This window comes from Leptonotus elevatus, chromosome 21, assembly GCF_054856555.1.
Source record: "Leptonotus elevatus isolate MCC_2025b chromosome 21, RoL_Lele_1.0, whole genome shotgun sequence".
Classification (NCBI taxonomy): Eukaryota; Metazoa; Chordata; class Actinopteri; order Syngnathiformes; family Syngnathidae; genus Leptonotus; species Leptonotus elevatus.
Genome location: NC_141259.1, coordinates 5293740 through 5319598, shown reverse-complemented (window position 1 = coordinate 5319598; position 25859 = coordinate 5293740). Strand labels below are relative to the sequence as shown.

Sequence of the window (25859 nt, the reverse complement as noted above, 5' to 3'; positions counted from 1 at the left end):
ATTTTGAATGACAGATGCATTATGTCAACAATTCGTTTCTATTATTTTTGTATGACCCTTAGAACGCTTGTCCTACAGTAGTTTACTTAATCAAAGGATATCTAACTATAGAGCTGCATCCACATTACTCAGTAAAAATATAGTGGTTCAAGCTACATTGTACTAAAATGTGTTTTATTTCTAACATGTTATCCCTTACTGCCATGAAGCTAAATGACATGTATTTGTTATTAATTTAACAATGTTTAAATATGTTACTTGCATCCCTCACATGCACAAAAATGTATGCATCTTCTGAACTCAAAACCTTTCAGAGACTAGAAGTCTCTGACGTTTTTTTAAATATACATGTTTGAAATAAAATAAAATATAATGAGTTGGGTGAAATGAATAACACAAAAAACAACACAAAAATTGGGTTTAAAATGTTTTTCTTCATTTTTTGTTGTCAAAATGAATGGACAAACCAAAACCCTAAACAACCCAATATTGGGTTTTGGGTTATTGTTTTGACCCAGCTTTTTGGTTTACACACATAACCCAAAGAGCTGGGTCGGTCGGTCCCAAAAAATAGAGTTGTTTTGTGGATTATTCATTTGATCCAATTTTTTAGTTCAAATAAATAACCCAAAATGTTGGGTAGTCCCCAAAAATGTGTTGTTTTTTGGGTTATTTATTTGACCCAACTTTTGGTTTTGGAATAATAAACCAAAACGTTGGGTTAGTCCTTTTTTGACCCATTTTGGGTTATTTTTTATCCAACTGTTCTTAGGGTGTAATATTGCTCAATTAAAACATATATTATTATAGTTAAGGATTTACGATCAGGAACTATAAATTAGATGAATAGAAAGTTGCCATTAATTTCATGCAATTTTAAGGAAAAATTATGTGGTGTATATATAGGGTTTATTTTTTTAATGATCTGTCATTGTTTTTGGGGGGGAAATGTTATGCATCAAAAGTGCTATTGGTACTAGTATCGGCCTGGGGGGAAAGTGGTATCAAACATCCCTATATATGAGGCAGAATATTTGTATACAGCTCTTATATTGGATTTTACTATGTTATACTGATGTAGGCTACCAAATGCTCTTGGACCTTTAAAAAAAAAAAAAAAATTCTAAAACTATATATTAGACACAAACCAATATAATGTTAATGCCATAGTTGCCTGAAATGAGAAACACTTGTAGTTACCAAAATAATTTCTATTTTACTAGCATCCCTGAACAGAACATGCTGTTTTATTAGTTAAATTTTATCTGCTTTATTCATTTGTGACTACCCATTGAGCTGGCTCAAGAAAAATTCAATTTGAAATTCCTCACTCCGGTTCCAAATGCTGAACCATTGAGAGTGCACTGAAATTTCAAGAGTCCACATTAAAGTACTTCATGATGCTGGATGCGCTCCTCTGGTTTTTAAGACAGGTGGTCTAATTAATTTGTTAACCCCAATGCAGGTGACACTGCAGTCAAGGCCTTTTAATGAGCTACCACTTCCTGCTTAGCCTCCCACAAGCTCACATGAGACCGTACAAGTGCAGTGTAATGTAACTCCCTTTTTAATGCTCGTTTTAGGTTACTGGCTATTTGGACCATTTGGAAATGTGTGCATGACCATCTTGTGGTGTGTTTGTGTGCCACCAAAGGAATCAAAGGGGATCAGATAAGCACGAAGCTGCAAGCGAGATTATAGCAGAGTGGCTTTTTGAATATTTATAGATCTGCACATACTAGATGAAGACCAATATGTAGTTCCGTCTGAACCATTTTTTTTTTGCATTAATGTTTGTTTGTTTTTGTTTTTTATCCATGTGGGGAAGAAAAAATGCAATATGTCATATCAATGACGAGATGTGGTTTGGGGCTTAAATCAAAGCATGGGTGTTTCTTTAATGCATATAAACGGATTGAGGGACAGACAAAAACTAAAGGTTTGGAGGAGGATGAAAAATCTTGATACACAAGCTGCACAATGTCCTGGTGCAAAGCTTCACATGGCTTGCACTGCAAAGAAAAAGGAATTTTCGGCTTAATCACAGTACTCCTTCCCCCTTTCTCAAGCCGATTTGACAAACATTGCACTGTCAGAGTCGACTGCCAAACCATGCGGAAGAGTGACATCAGGTATCCGAGAGCCACAACTGACCCCAGGCCTTCAAGAAGGACACGTAGCGATGGGAAAACATCAAATGTCAAGTACAGGGGACATGCAAGCTAAAGGGATGTGGCCTATATGGCATTAACATACCAGGGGCAGCCGTTGCCCTAAAAGAGGCCGCACGTCCTTCAGGAAAGCTGATTGGCCAGACTGACGACCACGTTACGTTTATTTCCCCTGACAGCTAGCAGTGCCTACTGGCTTCCAGGAACGGGGAGGTCGATGATGTGCCGGCTCTTAAAGTGAGCCATCTGCCCTTTTTTTTTTTTGTATGTGTGAGGAAAATGACTCAGCCTACCATGATTGGTTTTGTGTTTCTATCTACACATGTGGGGGTTTTTTTCATGCAATGAGTCCACATAGAGGTCAGATGTGTCTTCATGACTCATTATTCCCTCTGGGTTGTTTAGGACATATTGTCTGGTGTGTGTTAAATGCAATCAGATGCAATCAAAACATCACGCATAAACAGGCATTACATCTAAACGGCGCATTCACTTTAATGTTGGCACGCCCCTCCGTGTCCATCTGTCCTCTCATCCATCTGTCAGCTATAAATATCTCTGTATGGTAGGACTATATTCACATTTAGAATTAGCCCAACTTGTCATATTAGCCTGAAAGAAACCCTTGAGTGACATGAAGAGTTATTGTGTCATGTGTCTTACATCACTATGTGTGAGCTCGTTATGACATCAGCGTGACCACTTCCTCCCATGGGCTTCAAAATTCAATTTGTGCCACTGTAGAGGTGACAAATTAATTGAGTCAAGCTTTCCCACTCTAATTATTGTGTGTCAAAATATTAGTCTTTCATTTTGTGTGGTTAATTTGAAAAGATCACTACATTAAATGTATTTGCTTAAGGCCACTGACATTGTAGTGCCGCTCATACCTGACTTACTGCAGTCAATTCACATTCAAAACTTCAGTCAATTTTTACTTAAAATTTTTGCGAGCTACATGAGACAACGTAAACATCGCCAAACAGAAACACGCTTCCATCTGTGCATAAAAAAAAATAAATGCAGCTCTGCTTACTTTTTGGCTTTGACATAGTTTTTCACTCACCCACGCCCAGGCTGCAAACAATGGTGCTTGTGGAAAGACCTCTCTAGCTGATGGCTTTGACATAGTTTTCCAGGCAGTGTCGTCCAGCTAACAAACTCTGGCCAGATCTTGAAAGTGGCTCTGGATTTTCAGCCATCCTCGCTGATCATACCGTTGACTGAGAAACCCCGTGTATGGATGGTCACCTAACAGTAAAAGCAACAGTAACTATTAGGTAACAGTGGTATGTAGGCACAGAAGGCTTCACTAAGAGTAACATTTTCTAAACTAGGCAGATAATAAAATAATGTCTCACTTCAATGTGGGCAGGCACTCAAAAGACTATTATACTATCTATTTACCTTAGATTATGTATTATTTTTTCAGCGTTTTTTCTTTTTCTTTTATGAACAAACAAATCTCGGGTCTTCACAATTACCGTAACCCAATTAAATACACAGGGTTCACCTGTCCAACAGACTACATTTCGAGCTTAATTATAACTGCTTTGTCACTCGAGGACGTTCAGTTATCGCTGTGCTCGGCACAGTCTTTTTCATACAAATAGGTTATGTTCTGTAATTGTAATTCACCTAAAGCGTTAGCTAGTTAGTTTTAGTCATTATAATTTGTTACCTTTTTGTTTGTTTGTTTTTTTAGCCGGAAGTCTGATCTCCGGAAATGACGCTTTCGCTGAACGCTGATGTTGCTACGGAAACAGGATGCTTGTACTGTTTCTCTCAAACTAATTCAAAGTTCATAAAGTCGCTCGGTGAATGTTTTGAAGGTGGTGTCCGACTAAATATTTCCGCACGGCCAGAGCCGTGTTTGCTTCCATAAATGCAGTGCTTCAAAGTAGGTGAAACAACATGTTAGCATTAAGAGCAGCAAAGTCCCAACGATCTAACAAACTCTCTCGAGCATCACGTCAAAACTTTATTGAAAGGTAAAATGCACACTTTTATCAAATAATTTTCTCTGATCACCACTTTTTACTACAAAAATGTCAAGCTAATTAGTTTTGTTCATTAAAGCCTCACTAGACTATGCATTTAGTCATTTGTCACTTGCATTTATATCGCGTGGAATTTTATTGTTGTGCTGTTCACGTCATCATTTCATGCAGTCAAGGAGATTAAAACTGTCAGTGTCATACAAAAGAACAGCAGGAAGAACAGCAAGTGGTTTAGAATATCTTTTTTTTCTTCTTCTTTGCAGACTGCCATACGAAATCCAGAATAAGATCCTGTCCTACCTGGATGCTGGTACACTACTCTGCATGAGCCACGTCAGTAAGATCTTCTATCAATTTGCCAATGATGAGTAGGTATTAGTCTGCCACATATTCCACACACTGTGCATTAAATGGCAACAATGTTACAAATCCACTCTGAAAAGGATTTCAGGATTCAAATGCAATCGTAAAAGCCTAGCGAGGAAAAAGCAGGGTCGGGGGAACCTTTGCAGAGATAATTAGAATTCAACTCTGCAGCTTCCTTCAGATCATAATTTTGATGTAGGCTATTTCCATTATACGATATCAGTGTCACTGCTAGTTTAGTGCCAATTTCAGATATGGAGCAGTTTGTTGGTTGTAGTGGAACATTCAGAATATGAGGACAGAGAACCACAACAAATATAGTATGTTCACAACTCGACATATCTTCAAAATAAGGATGGAGTAAATTAATTGCATTTTGTGTAGAATGGAGATGAGAATATACTGGAAATTAGGAGGAGTGTTTTCTTACATAACTCCAATGTCCAATAAAACCCTGCACAGTGATCCTTGTTAATTTTAGGCTCTTGTATAACATTTTAACAGTCACTTACAGAGCCCACAATGGTCTGGCTTTTCAAGAATTGGTGGATCTTGTGTCATTTTATTATCCTGTTAGGCCACTGTGATCTGCTATTTACTTACTACCCCCCAGACAGGATTAAAAACCACGGTGAGATAGTCTTGAAGTCTGTTGCTCCCAAATTGTGGAATCCACTTGTATTCAAGATAAGAGCTGTGGCAATTATTAGAAAGCAGATAGACACATTTGTTTTGGCATGCACTCCATAAAGATGTTTATATTGTTTTGGTTTTTCTTTTATTAACTGTATCATGACTGTGTGCACAAATTTTAAATTAGAAGAAAACATGAAATCACAGGTGCCGCTTTATATGCTCAGAATGATAACAACTGAACAAAGCCTTTCATTGGATTCAACAAACTATCAAGAGGTAGTAACAAAAATAGCATACATGTGATATTTTTGACATTACTGCATGCTTGCAGGGCATTATGGCGAAATATATACAAGAAGCTGCTAAAGAAGAAGCAATTGAAGGTGGTTAGAGAGATGCTGGAGATGACCACATTGGAGGCTCAGTGTCACCCTTCAAGTTACTGGAAGCTGCGTTACTTTAAAACTCTGGATGCGTGGAATAGCAGGAAGTGGAAAACACACAAGGGAGTCATCAGCCGTCACACAGGGTTGCCCAGTCGCACAGTTCTGATGCTGCGGTAAGCGAGCGAGTATCATGTGTGCTATGTTTAATTCTTCTACAGGTGCTCAAGGTTTGACACAACCGCCGGTGCAATTTCAATCTTGTCATTGAAAAAATTATAACAAAATAAACACATAACAAACACAACAAATATACAAACAGCAGAGCATTTGCCTAACTCAGGGAACTACAACATGCGGCTCTGGAGTCACACGTGGCTCTTTAGTCCCTCTCCTATGACAGGCTCTAACAAAAAAAAAAAAAAGTTGAAATTAATGTTTTTTGTTACATATTCAATTTTTATTTTTATTTTAGATAAAATATTGTTTGAATTAATTTAGATTAAAAAATGAATAATTAAATATTCACAAAATGTCACAGTCCAAATTTGTAAGTTGTCAGAAAAAAAGAGATGAGTTAGATGAAAAAAAAATTACCATCAAATGTCCAAAAAGGAGAAAATTACCATATAATGTATACAAAATTGCAAAAAAAAGTCTGAATAATCATTTTAAAAAAGGCAGAAAAGAAAATGTACTAAAAGTAATTATAAAATGTGCAAAAACAAAAGAAGAAATCCCAAGTTACCATAAAATGTCCACAAAATTACCAAAATGTCAGAAAATTGATAGCAAAAAAAAAAAGTGAAGAGAGCAGAAAATAACCATAATATTTCCATAAAATTGCCAGAAATGTCAGAAATTTGACAGAAAGGCAGAAAAGTCGAAACATTTATGAAAAATTAAGTCTGATAAATTACAAAAAATAAATAAATAAATAAACCCAAAAACACAAGACATAAGGTAGGAAAAAAATTAATCTGAATCTGAAAGTATTTGATGCTGCATATTTTGTGTTACGGTGCAGCTCTAATTAGCTCTTGAGCCTCATTAAATTAACACAAACGTTTCATTCATCACAATGTTCAACGGTTTTGTGGCTCCAGACATATTTTTTTTGTTATTTATTTGTCCTATGGCTCTTTTGACAGTAGAGGTTGCTGGCCTAACTTGCCTAATGGGGGAGCGTGTTTTGCTTGGTCTGAATGTAATTCCTGCTTGGAGGTATTCCAGCATCCATGATCGGAGGGAGGCTCCCTCTCCGCCTCCCCGTAACGTTCTGCTGGGTTTTTTACAACCTCTGATTAGAGGCTGTAAGGCGTTCCATTTTGGCTTCCATGCCGGTCGCTGTGGTACAGAGGCGAAGTAGAAATAAGTGTTTTCCTTGCGGAGGCTGTCTGAATTGTTGAAATAAATGACTTACCCACGCCCCCTCCCGACCCCTCATCTAGAACACATACTTTCTCTCTCATCTTTCCCCACCAAGTCAGACACTTCCCCGTAGGGGTTTGTCTGTTTGAGACACTCAGGAGCGTGCGATTTACCTTGCTAATAAGCATTTCAGAAGACATCACACACACAGACAATGGCGGGCCAAATCCCCAGGGTCATCTCGGTCCTTACAGGCTGCTCCAGTTTGTGCTTTTGTTCCTGCCTCAGCGAGGCACAAGCTAAATCACAATAGGGACAGTCCTGAGCTTCCGTTTAGACTGAATTAGATCAAGAAATTCATCGGAGCAGGTGCAGTTTTATGTCATTATTGTATTTTATTCCATTAGCAACTTCACTTAAATCCCTCGACTGCTGATAAAGCAAACAGAATAGCCATTAAACTTTTAGTTTAGTGAGTGTAAAATGTAATAACCCCCCCCCCCCCCCCCCAAAAAAGACCTCCTGCCAGTTAAATTATATCGCTACATTTTCATTACACTTTTAGCTGTTTTTATTGCAAAGTTACAAAGATGTACTAAGGCCACACACTACAAAAAATATATATATATATTCTAATGGGTTAACTTTTAAAGTAAAAATGATTTACAAGAATGACGTTTAATACGATTGCGATTGGCTGGCAACCAGTTCAGGGTGTACCCCACCTACTGCCCGAAGCCAGCTGAGATAGGCTCCAGCACCCCCGCGAACCTTGTGAGGAATAAGCAGTTAAGAAAATGGATGGGCGGATGTTTAATATGACAATATTACAATAAATTACATAGCTAAAACTCATTAGAAGTACAGTACTAGAGTTACAATGATGATGAATGACAAATATTTTAGAATTGTAAACACATTAATAATAATAATAATAATAATATTTTTTATGCAGCATACATAGTTTCGTTTTGATTATAATAATTATTTTTTTTTTCAATGATGCATCTGATCCTTAATTAATTTTTTTCAGAATGAAGGCCATATTTATCTTTATAATGAACAATTTTCAAAATCTTCTTAAAAATGGCACATTTGTGTTCAGTGTGTCAAAGTAGCTGAAAGAGTTTTAAAGGGAAGTCAAGTAAATAAAAAAATCTCTACAAAATGTTCTATACGGCCCCACGAGTCTAAACACGGTATTCATGTCAAGTCAAGTCATCTTTATTTGCAAAGCACTTTCATGCTGATTAATTAATAGAGCATTTGTGGAATATGAATTAAGAAACAAAATACACCCGTTTTTCAGGCCAATCTTTAGGCATGATATGAAAAAGTTGAGGCTGTAATTACTGTCAAAAGTGCATCAACAAAGTAGTGAGCAAAGGCTGTGAATGTGATGTCTTATAGTTTGTTTGTTTTTTTATTTTTATTTTTAATAAATTAGTAAGCATTTCAAAAAACGTATTCCACATTGTTTATTATGGGGTGTTGTGTGTAGAATTTTGAGGGGGGAAATTAATTGATGCTCTTTTGGGATTATGCTGTAACATAAACTGTGGAAAAAATACAATTTTGAAAATACTTTCAGGATGCTTTGTAAATGTGTGGAATACGGAAGTTATGTCTGTCATACCTGACCTGTCAATCCTTCCAGAGGAAGTTCATTAGATAAAAAAAAAAGTTGAGTTAACAATAATAATAAAAAAATAATCTGTTTAACCTAATGCACTTATCGATTATGCATGTTATGGCACACTAGAAACATAACCTGGGAGTTGACTGTCATCGACAAATCAAAAAATGAAGCCACATTTGATCTCAGCTGGCTCCAGTGCTTTGAGACATCTGCAGTGCTGTGCTGGAATGCAAACCTCTCTTCCGACTACCATCAGATTTCCACCATCCAGCTCCATGGCGTCAGGAGAGTCGGCCTCAGCTGCCCCGGACTCAAGGCGTAAGACAGTCAACATCAGTCCCCATCCAACCGTCGCTCCGGCGCATCTCTTCTTCACGGTGCAATTGTATTTTCCTTGCTCTGACAGACCTGGCTGGAGGTCCCTCATGGATGTGGTGGACATGGAGAGTGTGACCAAAAGCATGCAGGACTACGGCCAGGACCAGCTAGTTGAATTGAAGCTTTTAAAGCCTCACATTGTCATGGGGCTTTGGAAGGTAATTATGATACATTGTAGCCATCTGAATAGAACTGATGAAGTTTATGAAAGTTGACAATGAAAAGAGATTAAAATGACACTTCCTGGGAGATAAATAAGGAGAAAAAAAGAGGACAAAATTATAAAAACAAGCCCTGAAGGATTGCTAGGACAGTGACAAGAAACATCAGCCGATTTGTCCTTCTTAAATACAAGCTCCTTGCTTTGACATAAACCTTTCCTGTATTTTTAGAGGAATGATTATTTGGAAACTGTATCCTCTTTCACATCACAACAAAAAATCCACAACATTAGACTTAGCCATTCCTTTCATAAAGAACTCAGCAATGTAGACCAATGCAGTCTGATCAGGTCCAACATGATACTATCAAATATTAGCCAGACTGAATATTGCTTAAAACGCAATAAGTCACGACAATGAGAACATAGCAATGCTGATTTGAGTCTTCTGTTCATAGGACCAACACAGTGTTGCCTTTGTCATGTTCACCCTCCACTTCCATAGGCTGCTGGAGAAAAGTACCCAGGGATCCTCTCTTAGGTAGGCGACATCTTCTTTTTACGTTTTGAAATGGTAAAGTGTGTCACCGGCAAATGCAAGTGACAGCATTCATTCCCGAGGTGATCTGTCTTTGATGCTCTGCTTGGTGATGCGTCACTGGCACTTCCACTACCACAGTGGTTGTTATCTTGTCAACATTGTGGCATTTTCCCCTTTCTCTCATTTGTCCGCATCAGCTTCGACTAAGCATGGTAAATTTGTTGTTTTCCCCTTTCTGTCAGATGTCTGCATCGGTGACCACTAAGCTGTGGAAGTGGGGTTTTGAGAGAGATACATTAAAATGTTTAAATTAAAAACAAAATATAATTGGTTGAAATCTGTAAACTGGATGAGGCGATGTTAGATGAAACGAATCCAATCTGTATTAAAATGAAATGTGATCCAACATCGTTTAAAAAAAAGGATGGACCTTTAATTTGAACACAAGGCATGTAATGGAAATAGCTCATATGTGTGCATGCAGCCCCCTCTACTGGCTATATCTGAGAACACTTTTATAATCTTACTTTCCTTTTAATAGCCACTACGTGGAGCCCGTGGTCAAAGCTCCATTTGATGATATTGACCCTGATTATGGTCTCCATGGTTACCAGCTACATATAGTTCTCCACAGCACTGAACGTGAGATCATGTCTGGAAGTTTCTCTCAGTTATTCTGCCGAAGAGGTAATCTTTTTTTTCTTTCAGATTCTATAATATGCATAACATATCTTTGGGTGTTATACTTTTGTTTAGTGATTAATCTATTAGTACATGAATTCTCAATAATTCACTTCAATACCAGAAGCTTTTATGCAAACTTCCATCATGTAAAGATTTATTTATTATTTTAATCTTGTTTTTCGTTTGTTTTGGCATTTATTTATTTATTTATTTTTTTCATCTTGTTATTTTGTCTGACATAGACTCGCATATCGATCAACCAATGGGCAAATAGTTCAAAACAAAACACAATCTTTGGCTGACTCTGATCAAGGAAGGACGTTCCTTTATCGCTCCGTGAGTTTTCACTTCCGCAGCGCCAGTTGAAAAACAGTTGAAAAGTTGAAAAATGAACAAATAAACAAACGAACAAACAAACTTAGGACCACCCTCTCATTTAAATAACATTTCCTTGCCCATTTCATGCTGACATTGTCTGCAGCATGAAATAAATATGAGAGCAGAGTGGTTTTATTTATTGATTGATATTTGATTCTCTTTATTTATTTATTTTGTAATTATTTCCACATTTATTTTTCTATTTGTATTAGCTTGTTTTTATTTTTGTATTCATTTTTACTTTTATTTATTTATTTGTGTGTGTATTTAGGTATATTTTTATTGTATATATTTTTTTTGTTTGTATTATTTTTTTGTATTTAATTTTTGAATTAGATTTTATATCCATTTTTATTTTCATGTTTATTTTACTTCTTTTTTTCTTTTCTTTTTTTGTTGTTATAGTTCCCTTTGTATTATTATTATTGTTGTTTGTTTTTATTTTTTATAATTATTTATATAATATAATTGTTTTTTTTAAATAAAATTATATTTTATATACATTTTTATGTTCACTTTTATTTAATTTTTTTATTTTGGCAGTTTTGTTCCTCCACAGACAACATAATATGTGCATTGCTAATAAATGATACCACTGATCATTTATCAGTGTTTGTAGTCTATAATTGCAATTACAATTACAACTGCTGATTTGTGAAATATCATATGACCAAATTAACAAACATGCAAACAAAAAAATCGCATCTCTTGGTTGTAAACACCTAATATGATGATGTCTTTCAGATCAGATCTGCGATGGCTATATCCAACTTACTGCCATTCATGACACCTGCTTTTCACAGCACACACCTTTGTCAGGAAATGTCACTCTGCCCTGGAGGTGCGAGGCCCTGCGAGGCGAATTAAAGGTGCCAATTTGTTATAAGACTTGTTCACTGTTTGGATTCAGTCAGTCACTAATTGGTTGAAAGTTCTAAGACAACCAAACATTCAAACTCAGGGTGTGGGATTACTGTAGTTCAACATAGAGAGATTGAGGGCATTTATTTACTTCACTGACAAACAAACAAACATTTACTTGCTTGTTTAACTTCAGACTGGATCCAACCATTTGTGTACAAGCAATTAAAAAGTCACACTTCAATAAAATATGACAGTTCTGACATAAACTAGTTAATCATTGTCCCAAATAAATTCATAACTGGATCCCCCTCTTCCAAAACAAGGCTAGCATGCTCTTAAAAAAAATACTAATTGAAATGTATTTTACATCGTTAATTTGAATTTTCCCTCAATCAAACATTTATCATATATCTTCTCTTCATCAGAATCGCTGTATCATGACTCTCACTCTTCTTGATGAGTTCAAGAAACCCTTTTGGTGCGTCAGCTCACCAGTTGCCATGAAGCACTTGGAAATGCCATATTCAGTTTTTCATGCCGCAGAACACTTCCTCGTCCACTATCAGGACTCAGAGGGTCAAGTATTGATGACATTTGTGCAGATGGAGCAGCAGAAGCAGTTTTTCCTCATCAGCTTAGCAGTTTATGTGACAACCTGCAAAGTCAACAAGTATTTTAGAAAAGGATACTGAACATTTACTACTTGACATTAATTGAATTGACTTTTCTTTATTTAATCACATATGTCCGCATTCTGAGCAGACCAATAGAATTTAGTGTTAGAGTGAGCAGTCACGTAAAGCAGTTCTGTAGGTAATATTTCCATTTTTTAGTGGGTTTCACGCTCACCTTGAAAAAAACTGTTTATTCTCCAATGTTGCCGCTAGGTCCAAACAGCACATTTTTATCAACTTTTCATCTGTATTTGATCAATTTTAATCCAATTTAGTAAGATTACTTTTTTACATTGAAGGCTATATTTTAGGAATTACAAAAAGGAAATTCTTAAAAAAAAAAAAAAAAAAACACACATACATGAAGCCTTATTAAATCTTCCTCTCTGGATGATTTTGGAAAGATCAGACAGGCCTCTTCTTTGGAATCAAATCAAGAAATGCTTTTTTGAATATTTGCTTGTAAATTAATTTGTCTGTCATTCACGTAAGCCTTGTGAAGAGAGTCGGTCAACAATAATAACAGAACCGCTGAGGCACAATGATAACAATGAGCTTTGTGTGTAATGGATTCATAACGGGACCAAAACAGGTTCACTTTAGAGTGTACACTTTAAATAATTGTAGAATTAACAGTAAATAACTGGTTTAAAAAAAATTACAGCAACTTAATGTAGAATCAATTAATAGCTCAACCCCTTGGCAACAAAAGTGACTACACCCGTAAGTAAAACAGCCTTCACTAAGCACAGTTTGTCTTTTTTCCTCCCCAGTGTCATACGATTTGTGTTAAAATATCTCAGATGTGAATAGGGAGCAGGTGTGTTCAAATTAATTGTATGCAACAGGTCCAGCAATGTGTATCACAGGAACAAAAATATTTATCTATATGTGCAGGTAGAAAGCAGAAACAAATGAGAAAGATGTGTGCTGCTCTCTTTCCAGAATGTTATATAAAAAATTAAAATAAAAATTAAAAAAGGTGGTGGTTCCTCAAGTTCAGCACTGTGAGACCGTCCCCCACTCGTTGTGGACGGAGTGGAAGGTGCCATCACAACACTCATGCAAGGTGCAAATGGCGATTCATAAGGCGATGGCCGACGTACCATACGAGGCCCTCCTCACCCGCACGTACCACAACGGCAAGACCAAGAGGACGACCATATCGGGCACCTTCAACGGCGTCATCTTTGTAGATGTGGGAGCTGTGATGGAGTGCCTGCACATGATGACCGTGATGTCATCTACTTGGGACGCAGGGACGTACCATCACTTTGTTTTCTTTTAATAAAGTGAGCCTGTGGACGTCCAGTTCCTTTGTTGCTCTCCCGTTTTTGCTGTCCAGCTGCGCCGTCCATGGCCGATCAGCCACCGCGCGTTACAGTATGAAATCCAAATATGGATGGATGTTTTATCAAACACACCACATACAAACAAAATAACCATTACAGCAAATCTCTTATTTAATGCAGGTGTTTCAAGTTGACTTTTTTCAACATTTCAAATAGACTTCTCCATCCAACACACTTGTTTGTAATGAAAATACATATTTTTACTGTATTAACACACTAATATTTGTCTTGTTTGTACGCTACTTGATTCCTTTAATTTACTCTTCTGTCATCAATACAGGTCACAAAATGACCCATATAACAAGATTCAATATTATACTGACACTATGACAAACACTATGACATTCTAAACAATTCTTATTCATTAAACAATTCTATCGATTAAATCCCACTTATAAATTATAAAACTGCAGATGGCTTTCTAGAACATTCAAGAGTGTACAGTAGAGTCCAACTGAAGAAAGATAAAGACAAAATACAACTTTGCTATCAAGACTTCTTTTTTTTAATACCTTGTATGTAACCATCCATCCATTCATGTTCTTTTTTTTTTCCTGGGTACGAAGCTCCCCGGGGTTGTGGGGTCGGGGGGGGCTCGGGGTGTTGGGTGTCTGGGGGCGGCCGGGGCTAGGTTGTGGTGGATGGGGGGCGTTGGGGGGGGGGGGGGGGGGAGCGGGGGCTGTGGGCCGGTGGGGTGCCTGGCGGGCACCCCGTCCTGCTGCGTTGGATTGGGGGCGCGGGCCGTGTTGGGGTGGGGGGCGCTCCTGGCTCCTGGGTTTGCTCTCCGGCCGGTGGCCCCTGGGCTGTCCCTTGGCGTTGCCGTGGCCTGGGGGGCCCTGAGGTGTTGTGCTTGCTTTGTCCTGGCCGGGGTCGACGGCTCCCCTCTTTGGTAGAGGTTTTTCATGCATGCCAGATCCACCACACCAGCATCTACCGAAATTCAAACACAATCTGCTTCTTCCTCTGGTCGCTGAATCGGTGGAGGCTAGTGTCTGTGGATCACACTCTGCTTCATCTATCCTTCCTTCCTTTCTTTAGTCTTTCCTATGGTCTCTTGAGGCCTCCCTAATTTGTTGGAATTTAGATGCTTCTGGGGTTGGTGAAAGATTCTGGTTTAGGTGGGTCGTAGATTGTGTCTGGTCAGTGCTGGATTTCACTTTTCTCTCTTTTGTTTGATCACTCCTTGGGTCTCCTGACAACTTCTCGACTCTATCGGGATTCTGAAGTATTCGGTTCAGGTGAAAGGGATGGGATTTTTAAGGTTTCAGGTGAATTAATGAGTACAACCAAAAGAATGGCAAAAATAGGGTTAAATAACCTTTGCGTCTAAATAATGTCAAAAATAGAAATATTGTTGTATTCTCTAAGACTAGAGGGGAATACATTAATAAAAAGAAGAAATGTAATTATCATGTTGCTAAATAGTTGAGCCAAGAGAGTAAATTTCTTCAATTTAACTCTACCTAAATAATTCAAATTCAAATTTAAAAAATTGTCTTAAACTAGGTCCAATTTGTTTATCAAAAATGTAAAGTAGGAAAAATTACAGCCAAATGAGATTTAATAATTAAAATGACTCAAATAAAATGTATTAAAGTCAAAAACCAAGAATTCCTCAAACCCAATAATAATACCAAAAAGCAGTAAATCTACTAATATTAGAAAAAGTCTCAGTAATAAGAGGAAGCATTCTATCATACTTTCATTTTTTATACTAAGACTAAAGTCTTATAACTGAATAAAGTGTTTTAATTTACCAGTTAATTCTTCCAAGTTAGCAAATCTTAGTTAAAAATTTACTAAATTTGATAATCAAACTTTAGACTACATTACAGTAATAATTATATCTTAAAAATTTTCTGACAACTCAGAGAAAAGATTTTAATCAGATAAAAGTAGGTCTCTATTTCTGATAATCCCTTATAAGACAATTTTCAAACTAAAGTTATTTAAATTATTACTTTAATTAGTAAGTTAATTCTCCTAATCACTAATAAGACAAATATTGTTAAAAATAATTCTAACTTTATTTCACAAAGTGACAATTCAAAAATTGTCTGAATAAAATAGTTAGTATAGACTATTCTGAATGTCTAGTATGCAGTTACTCTTTCACTCTAAAACTATCATAAAATAAGCTAGACCCAACTCAAAGAAAGAATAAATAAATAAGAGATTTTTTTAATATTTATTAACTATTTAGAAATAATACAACTGCTCGATATTACACAGACATCACTTCTCTGTGCAATTTAACAGCGCGAGCCTGATGTAACTCTTGCAGAGATTACTTATCTAAAACCCAGCTCCTGCAAAAAGAAAAAAGAAAGAAAAAACACACAATATGGACGAAAGTCAGTAATTCTTTAGAACTAAATAATCGTGCTTACTGGATTGCAAGGGAAAATAATAATAAAAACTCAACTCACTTATAACAATATAACTACTCCACTGTTTGTATTAAATCACTTAAAGTTTCACACAAAATGCCCTTTATATCAACAATTTCATGTCAAATACTATTTTGTTTAATAAAACAAAAAAAAATTGGTATAAAATATCACACCTATATGGTACTGGTTATAACTTAACTTTAAATTGTAAGATAAATGAATGTACACACGTCATTAGCCCTTTAATCTCACTAGTTAATGACAGGCCTACTGCGTTTCATGGCTTATAATAGAGAATAGCCATTCTTCAATCTTAACACACAAACGAAAAGTTTGTGGACATCTAATCCTTCTTAATAAGAGCAAGCTGTTTCTGTTTAATACTGTGGTGCCAATAAGTTTACTGAGTACACTTTTGGCATCAGCCATAAGCAAATATTAAACTTAATCTTTATCAATAAACTCAAATGCTTTGATTAAATATGTGTGAGAATAATTTATCTCTTAACTCATTCACTGCCATTGACAGCTATAGACGTCAAAAATTCATTTGAACTATTTTTATGAGTTTAACATTTTTTTTCCATTTTTGTTAACAAGAGTATGAAAACCTAGATTTTTTTTTTGTACATTTTGAACAGATATAACATTTTCTGATTAATAGTGAGTTAACTCGTGAAGTCATGCGATTAATTACGATTACAAATTTTTATCGCCTGATGCCCCTAATTTTTAATAATCTTTTGTTTTTCTTTAAAAAAAAAATAATTTATAATGTTTTTTTTTTTTAAAGAAAAGATTATTAAAAATTAGGGGTGTTGGGCGATTACAATTTTTAAACGTAATTAATCGCATGACTTCACTAGTTTTTTAATCACAAATTTTATATCTGTTCTAATTCATTAAAAAAATCTAGGTTTTCATACTTTTGTTAACAAAAGTGGGAATAAATGTTAAACTAATAGAAATATTCATCCATTTTCTTAACCGCTTGTCCTCACAAGGGTCACGCTGAAGCCTATCCCAGCCGGCATCGGGCAATAGGCAGGGGTATGCCCTGAACTGGTTGCCAGCCTATGGACAATTTAGAGTGTTCAATTAACCTGCCATGCATGTCTTTGGAATGTGGGAGTAAACCGGAGCACCCGGAGAAAACCCACGCAAGCACGGGGAAAACATGCAAACTCCAGGGAGGCGTTCGTGCTAACCAGTCAGCCACCGTATTTTTTGTATTTTTTTTTTAATCACGTCAGTCGATTACATTTTTTTATTGTAATTAATCGCATGACTTCAATAGTTAATTCACGATTAATCACAAATTTTATATATTTGTTATAAATGTACAATAAAAAAAATTCTAGGTTTTCATACTCTTGTTAACAAAAGAAGAAAAAAAATGTTTAAACTAATTGCAATAGTTAAAATTAATTTTTGACATCTATAGCCGTCAATGGCAGTGAATGAGTTAATAATCTTAGAAATTCTGCTCTTGCATACTATATTATTCTCAAAACAGGATCAATAAGACTACATATAAGAGTTTAAGGCTGGGTTAGATAGCTGATTTTTGCAGTGGCATGTGATGATCACGGTCATCATGGGCAGGGCTCTGCGTTGTACACGGGCCGGCACCGCTGCATCCTTGCGTGCGCGTCTTCAACGACGACGCCGTTGAAGGTGCCCGATATGGTCGTCTTCTGGGTCTTGCCGTTGCTGTACTTGCGGGTGAGGAGGGCCTTGTACGGTATGTCGATCGTCGTCTTCCGTATCTCCATTCGCATCTCGCATGAGTGGTTGGGTGGCTCCTCCCCATTCACGGTCACCGAGCGGGAGATGGTCTCCGCGTGGGTGGTCTTGCTGGAGAACTGGAAGGTCATCTCACTGCTCAAACTCAGGTTGCCTGACGACAGTAGCGGGACATTGGTCGTGATTCTGCTGTTGACGCCCATCTTGATAGCCTGGTCCATGTTCCATGTGTTCTCAATCTTGGTAGTCTCGGTGATAGTCAGCGTCTTGGTCACCTTCTGTGAAATTTCACATGGGGAATCGTCAAAGTACTGTTTTCCAAATTGAACATGTTCCACAGTGAATCATGTCAAGAATATTTCAATGACAAACGGTGAAAGATTTACAGCAATTTTCTGGAGACTTTTTCATAAATTTCCATGGAAAGTTAAACCACGGAATTTTAAGACTGTATTACAAAATCAAAAATGCCATGGAAATTCCTGGGAATTTATAGTGAGAGTCACATATTTAATGGAAAAGTATCAAAATCAAGTGAAGGGGTGGAGAATTTCCAGTAAATTTCTGGAAATATTTTATTTTTGTAAATATCTTTAGATATTTGAAAGTCAGAATTTTGAAACACTGTATTGCAAATGGGAAATGTTCCATTGGAACTCCTGGGAATTTATAGTAATGAATGGGGAATTGACGGTTATTTGAAGCTGCTCAATGTAGAAAATTACCCCAAAATATCTTTACAATAGCTTATTTAGATAGATAGATAATACAATATTTAGGAACTATTTTGGATAACTAGTTGACTTGTAATACAGATAAAATTCTGAAGAAGGCCAATCAGAGATTGTTCTTTTTGATGAAGTTGAGGATTTCTCACTTGTGAAAATGTTCTATTCGTCATTCGTTGAATCCTTACTCACATTTGCAATAATTTGTTGGTTTTGCAATCTCAGCCTGGTTAATAAAAACAAGCTAGCGGGTGTTGTCAAGCAGTGTGGAAAGATAACTGGGATTGATGTTATTGGTCTCAGCCAGGTCTACCAAACTAGATGTAATTGAAGGGCTAAGGGCATCCTGGCAGACCCCCAGCACCCCCCCCCCTTTTTTTTTTTACAGAGTTTCAATTATTGCCATCAGGAAGGAGGTTGGCCTTGTCTAAGAAGGCAAAGTCCAATCAATACCAGAGATCATTTGTACCATCAGGTGTTAAATTTTTAAATCACTTACGAGTTGTATTCCTTGTATCATGATGACATTTATGACTTGTTTTTTATTGTTTGTTTTTTGTGTTTGAAAAAAACTAAATAAAAAACGATTTTTTTTTTACATTATCTGCAAGTTAAAAGTATGATAAAGAAACAAATTCCAACACTTCGGCGTACTCTCCAACCGCCTGTTTTAGCTAAAGATATTACAAAGCTTTCTCCGACAAAAAAAACTCTCAAAAATTAATGTTACTTTCGTATACTGATAAAATGTATTTACCGATCACGAAATAGGAGACAGACTTGTCTATAGCTCCGGAATCTGACTTTTGGATTCAAGTTTGTGAAAACGTATTTAAAATGACAAAACACTTAAATTTACAATTTATCCAATATAAAATTATTCATAGAACACATATTACTCAATATATGATGAAGAAAATGGGACTCTCAGACTCCGACATTTGTCTCCAGTGTTTACAAAACACTACAGACACTTATTTTCATGCTTTATGGTTATGCACTCCGGTTATGTATTTCTGGACTAAAGTCTTAGAAAAACTCTCCGCTATCTTGGACTGTAGGATACCTTTATCTCCAAACTTGTGTTTGCTAGGTGACTTAACAACAACTGACTTACCACGTTAACAATTTTAATCTACACTTGCAGCTCTTACTATCGCTAAAAAAACTATTCTTGTTAACTGGAAAAATAAACAAACTCTGAATATCGACCAATGGTCTAACCTCCTCATAAATCACATTTTAATGGAAAAAATCTCTGCTTCGAATAAAAACCAAACATCAAAATGTATATAAACATGGTATACGTGTATAGAATCTTTTAATCTAAATCTGGTTACTTCTTCTGCCTGTTAGTCTTATTCTGCCTGGTGGGCGGGTTCGCCTCCTGCCCCCGCCGGGTTGGGAGAGGCCCCGCTGGTCGCTCCTCTTTAACTCACTGCACTAGTTTTGCACAATACACTTTGTTAATAGACACATAGGTTTAATAGGTTTTAGGTGAGTTAATGAGCACACACTCACACGCACGCACATACTCACGCACATTAAAAAAAAAAAAGAGAGAGAGAGCAATGATGATGACATGTCGAATCGGTAAGATTACCGAATGAACTGATACTGGATGAACTGAAATACTGAGCTCTCTCCCTCTCTCTCAAAAAAAAATCAACAACAAAAAAACTAAATTTCCAGTGAATTTCTGAAAAACATTCACAGAAAGTTAAACCATGGGATTTTTAATGACTATATGTCTGCGATTGGCTGACAACCAGGTCAGGGTGTACCCGGCCTACTGCCCAAAGACGGGTCTGTGACCCTCGTGAGGTTAAGCGGTTCAGATGGATGGATTACAAATGTGACAAAATTCCATGGGAATTCCTGGGAATAGTAATCAGTTTGGAAGTGATGGCTATTTAATGGGAAAAGTAAAACATTCAAACAAAGGGGTGGAAAAATCCACTCAGTAAGTATCAAGAAAGTCTGAAAATTTAGATGGAGAACTGTGGAAATATTGTTTTCTTAATTGAAAACATCTGAAAGGAAATTATGGGGTTTTTTTGGGGGGAAATTGGGAGTAATTTAGGAAAATTTCCAGTGTCTTTTTAACAACATTATGTCAAGTTTTCATACATTTTCATGGGAAGTTAGGCTCAAGAAGTTTTGAGTTTTTGTATTCCAAAATGGAAACTTTCCAATGGAATTTGTAGGGAACTCACAGGGACTTGAGGGTCATTTAATGCAAAAAGATACAATCAAAGGGATGGAAAAGTGCTAGTAAATGTCTGGAAAATTTCCATTGGAAGTTTTGCTGTACTATTTTGAAACCTCATGTTACAAAATTCCACGACCATTCTTGGATCTAATAGAAATTAAGAATTGACTACCTCGCACTGCTCATTGATCATATCGGTGATGTGAATGGTCTGGGGCGAGTTCTCGAAGATGGCCGCGCGGCCCAGGTCGTAGCGGACGTTGGAGATGTGCTGCTCGTACGGGTCCTGGTTGATGGTCAGGATTTGGTAGCTCTTGTACCAGTACTCGTAGCCCTTCCATGGCAGGTAGAAGACCTCATGCTTCGGCACCACTTTGCCAAGGCCGTATTTGTTCCTGCCCACGTAGGTGGTCTCGTAACCGAAGCACATCTCCACACTGTTGAGCGGCACAGAGCCGTATGAGCCTTCCTTCCACTCCAGGATCTCAAAGTTGTCAATGTTGGTCAGGATGTAGAAATCGGTGCCGTTGTGCTCGATTGTCCCAGAGGGGAAGTAGCAGTAGGGTCCCAGGGCGGGGTTGTAGAAGCCCGGTACGCAATTGCACATGCACACATAGTCGGTGCGCCCTGTGTAGAGGATGTAAACGGCCACTGCACCGTTGGGCAGTGACCCTTCCCACTTCTCCCACTAAGGGGGTCTACGGGGGAAAGCGAAATGGTTATGAGGAGACTCAATTGCCAGGACCTGACATGATACAGTTTGTGCTCAAAGGACACGTGTGAGCCAGGTCATTCGTAGATAATGTTATACAAATGAAAAAAATGAAAAATATGTTGATTTTAATAATAAAATAATCATTCATTCTCCTGCTTTACTTTGATTATTTATAAATACTAGATGTACAATTTCTGGAGAAATTGCGTGTGAATGCTGAAAGCTGAATGCTAATATTTGAATGCATATGGAATGTTTTGGAATGCTTATGAAGAATACTGAAAGAATAATTATGTGAACATTGCAACTTATCAGTTAGTTGTATGGTAAATAAATAAACAAATAAATAAATAAAATAAAATACAATAAAAACTTAAAACCACAATGAATCTAAGGTGGGATTCAAACCATCATCTCCCATTTAATTTTCAAATGCTCCGTCACACTACCAACTGAGCCACGGGTGACTGGATAAAGCCACTGAAATGTTGTGTAATGGTACTGAAGAATGTCTTGCTGAATGCCAGTAAATGTATAGTTGAAAATAAATAGGGATTTAGTGGGTTTAAAATGTTGAATAACGCTAAAACTGAATCTAAGGAATGAGAAATGGGTGTTAAATAATTAGACAATGATTATTATATGAAAAAAAGCTTGGACTAAAATGTGCTCCAAGCAGGATTCAAACTGAGATCTTCCACCCGTTTGGCATGTGCGATAACCACATCACTATTGTGGACTATGTAAATGTATTTATTAATGCAGTATAAAACTGCTGTTGAATTTGCTGAATGCCAAGTTGAATGAGTGAGTTTTTTCATTGAAAATATGGAATCATATATTTTAAAAAACAACTTAATAATGTGAAATGATATTCAATTCAATAGACGTTATATAATTAGACAATGGCCATTTCTGAAAATGAAATATTTCTCCAAGCGGGATTTGAACCACCTTCTTACATGCCTCTGACAGTCAGGGAAGACACACCAGTGTCCTCTGCTGTTCTTTGCTTTCCACTGCATGTGAACAGTAAAATAAAATTTAAAAAATGATACAAAATTTATGTTTCATTTTACTTCTATGCTTTTCAGTGATTTTCTTTCTCAAGCTAATAATTTCAATGATTGTATCATTAAAATAGCTGAATTTACCCATTTCCTGTTCAAATGCATGGGAAGAGCAGCTGCGAGAATCACGTGAGTCATCGCTCCCTTCTTGCTTCAACTGAGCACGCACACATGCAGGTAGTGAATGCAGGCAAGGTGTCACACGAGATATAAGTGTTTCATCATTACAATGCACTTTACCAACTGCTCCACCGAGCTGTAACAGATGGAAATGCATGTAAGGGAGTGGCTTAAAATTGAATGACTGTCCCATTGGAAATGAATGGGGAAAATGTTATATTAAATGTTAAATTGTGTGAAAACTGTACATAAGTGGAATGAGAAAAATGAGTTCTCGGTTGGCATGAATTTTTGAAACAAGTTGAAATTGGAACTGTAAAAACTGAATGTTGTATGTGGAACCAAGGACGAAAATGTGAGAAGAGAAAAATAAAAATAAAAATAAATCCAAATAACGTGTGAATGCTTTCACATAAATAACCATTTATTTAATAGAGAATGCAATGTTTTTTAATTTAAAATATATATATAATTTTGAATCATATAATTCCTAATATTTGACTAATTTGTAAATAACAAGAATGTAATATATATAAATTTAAGTCATAAGAATGACTTCTGAAAAAAAATGAAAAGTAAGGTTTTTTCTAAATAACTAGCTACGTTTTTAAAATAATTATTCTTGTATATTTGATTGAATCATAAAAAAAAAAATATCAGTTATTGAGATTTTAAAAAAATGGATGGTTGGACATGTTTAATATACAAAAAAAAATTTGGTTAATAATCGTGTTATAATCTTATTATTTTCACTTTATTTAACTAAATGTTTAACCAATTATTTAATAAATCAAATAATATCTCCATACATGCAGGGTACAATATGATTCAAGGGTTATTTATTAAAGTGGAAATACAGTAAAGGCCAAAAGATTCTCACTAAAGGCTTCAAAACTAAGAATAAACACATGTACTTAACAAAAAAAGGTGAAATAACTGAAAACATATTTTAGATTCTAGTTTCTTCAAATAGCCACCTTTTGCTCTGATTACTGCTTTGCACACTCTTGGCATTCTCACCTCTGGGAACTCCTTCAATAGTGTTGGAAAACAATTTCAGGTGACTACTTTGAAGCTCATCGAGGGAATACCAATAGCATGCAGAAAAAAATCACCAGGGCAAAGAGTGACTATTTTGAAGAATCTACAATGTAAATAGTCATGAAAATAAAGAAAATGCATTGCGTGAGGTGTGTCCAAACTTTTGGCCTGTATTGCATATATGAATGACACAATATATATACACACTGTAAAACAAGCACGCACCCATCTAACACATGAGACAACATACAACCCAATAACAATAATCAAATAACTCACATTCTGACACACAGTCACACACAATGTAGCACACGATGTAACACAGGAAATAACACAGCGTCCATTCACCTGTCACGACCTGAGCTCTCCCTGGGATGAAGCCGGCACAGAACCCGCCCACCAGCACGCACAGAAACAGCAGCATCCTCATCTGGTCATCAAACACCACAGTCAACATTTTCACATTTTCAGGGCTGGATTATAGACAATATAGCAGGACAACTGCTGTACATGCTACTAGTGGGCAGAACTGTGCACTAATTGACTGAATCCAACTGTGTGCTGCTAGTAGCACTGATAACATTAAAAAGTATACCTGTTAACATCTTGCTCTTCACTTGTAGTACTCTCAAATGTATGTTAAATAGTACACTGTTTGGCTTCACTAACACTAGTAACATGTACTGGAGTTACTAGTGTGTTCTAGTTGTTCTACTAGTGTGTCTCAGTCGTATGACTAGTGTGCTGAGTGTGGTTGTTTTACTGTGTCCTTGTCATTTCACTAGTGTCCTAGTTGTTTCACTATAGCCTTGTTGTAGTTCTACTAGTGTGCCCTAGGCATCCTACTAATGTGTTGTGCTTGTTCTACTAGTGTACCTTAGATTTCTATTAGTCCCTTATTACTATAAAGTCGTCGACTGGTGTGTCCTAACCATTCTGCTCGTGTGCCCTAGTCATTCTACTAGTGCATCCTAGTTATTCATTAGGTCCATACTATCACACACACAGACCTCACAAGTAAGACATTTCAGAACACTAGTAGAATGCCTGTCTTACTAATTTTGTGTGTGTCCTTAAATCGAATCATTAACATCTAGCACTTCACTAGTAGTACTTGTAGCACGCAGATGTCTACTAGTGCACAGTTTTGTTACCAGTATGCCAAGTTGCAGCAAGTGCGCTTTTCATGAAGCCTACAGTGTTAGTAACATTGCACAGTAGTTTACTCGTAAGGCTATTGTGTACTCGTCGGCTAAAAGTGGCACAAATAGTGGAAAAACAGTAAGACAGTTTTAATGTGCTGAATTGTCTCACTAGTGAGGACAAAAAGAGAACAGGAACTATGCAGATATGTGCAAAAATGTGCTTTTTCTTTGCTAAGAGCTTTTAGTAAGCAAAGAAAAAAATGCAAATAGGTGCTCGATATTGATGATGCATGAATCGGTGGTGGTTTATTGTGTTACTGTTAATTCAACAGAACAGCAATTAAACAGTGCAGATAGCGTACCCTCCACCTGGAATTTGGAGGTGATGTCAAGCTCCAATTTCATTTACAAAGTTGATCTGAATGAGCTTGAAACCAGAAATAGACCCGTCTAATTTTAACTGAGAGAAGAATGTGAGGGGTAGAACTCAACAAGGTCATTAACTATACATGAGTCACTTTTTTATTTCTTTTTTTTTTTTAAATAACAAGGTGCACTTATTTTAGACGGTGGGCCGAGGGCCGACTTTGTGCATTTGAACGATCCCCAACGAGGGAGGACTTCATTTTCTTGTTAAAATCAGCTTCATTTTTCAACAAAGTAAACAAAACTTGTTGGCACTCTTATCTCTTGCTCCCTTGTGCAAAATTAAAATAATAACAACGCACAGTATGGAATAAATAATAGTATATACTAGGGGTGGGTGATATGGCCTAAATATTTAAGCCCCCTTTTTTCCACAAATGAAATGTAAACAAAGTGCAAATATAGCAACCGTAATGGAATGAAATGGAATTTTTAAAAAACAGGCCAGGTAGTGTTTACCCTGCGAGGTCTAATTGTAACATAACTGCACATAAAGCACATTTACTTAGCAAATATAAAGAAAACACAAACCTTCAGAAGTCAGTGGCAAATTGCACGAGTCAAGAAAGTCGATTATTTTCTCCTGTGTGGTTACTAATGTATTTATATTAAAAAAAAACTTCCTTTATGATGATAAGTCTAATTTCGATGTTTGTTATGTCACAG

The 25859-nt window shown here is 36.6% G+C and overlaps 2 protein-coding genes across 4 annotated transcripts; one reads left to right on the top strand and one right to left on the bottom strand.

Moving 5' to 3' along the window:
• The first annotated feature begins 3882 nt into the window (after positions 1-3882).
• Positions 3883-13556, top strand: fbxo15 (F-box protein 15). Of its 3 annotated transcripts, none has more exons than XM_086066171.1 (9): positions 3883-4162; positions 4435-4539; positions 5505-5732; positions 8753-8884; positions 8973-9102; positions 9563-9645; positions 10187-10332; positions 11452-11576; positions 11997-13556. In XM_086066171.1, the coding sequence occupies exons 1-9, from the start codon at positions 4086-4088 to the stop codon at positions 12261-12263; spliced, it is 1293 nt and encodes a 430-aa protein (XP_085922297.1). In that variant the 5' UTR covers positions 3883-4085; the 3' UTR covers positions 12264-13556. The 3 variants fall into 3 exon arrangements, with proteins under 3 accessions (XP_085922297.1, XP_085922296.1, XP_085922298.1); XM_086066170.1 differs by having other exon boundaries at positions 8690-8884; XM_086066172.1 differs by having other exon boundaries at positions 4115-4162; positions 4435-4543; positions 8690-8884.
• Positions 13557-16861: 3305 nt separating this feature from the next.
• On the bottom strand, positions 16862-25765 carry LOC147155650 (natterin-3-like). The gene is made up of 4 exons (XM_086066173.1): positions 25725-25765; positions 23971-24052; positions 20849-21374; positions 16862-18014 (listed from the first exon to the last, which is right to left on the bottom strand). The coding sequence occupies exons 3-4, from the start codon at positions 21281-21283 to the stop codon at positions 17586-17588; spliced, it is 864 nt and encodes a 287-aa protein (XP_085922299.1). The 5' UTR covers positions 21284-21374; positions 23971-24052; positions 25725-25765; the 3' UTR covers positions 16862-17585.
• Between the last annotated feature and the right edge of the window lie 94 nt (positions 25766-25859).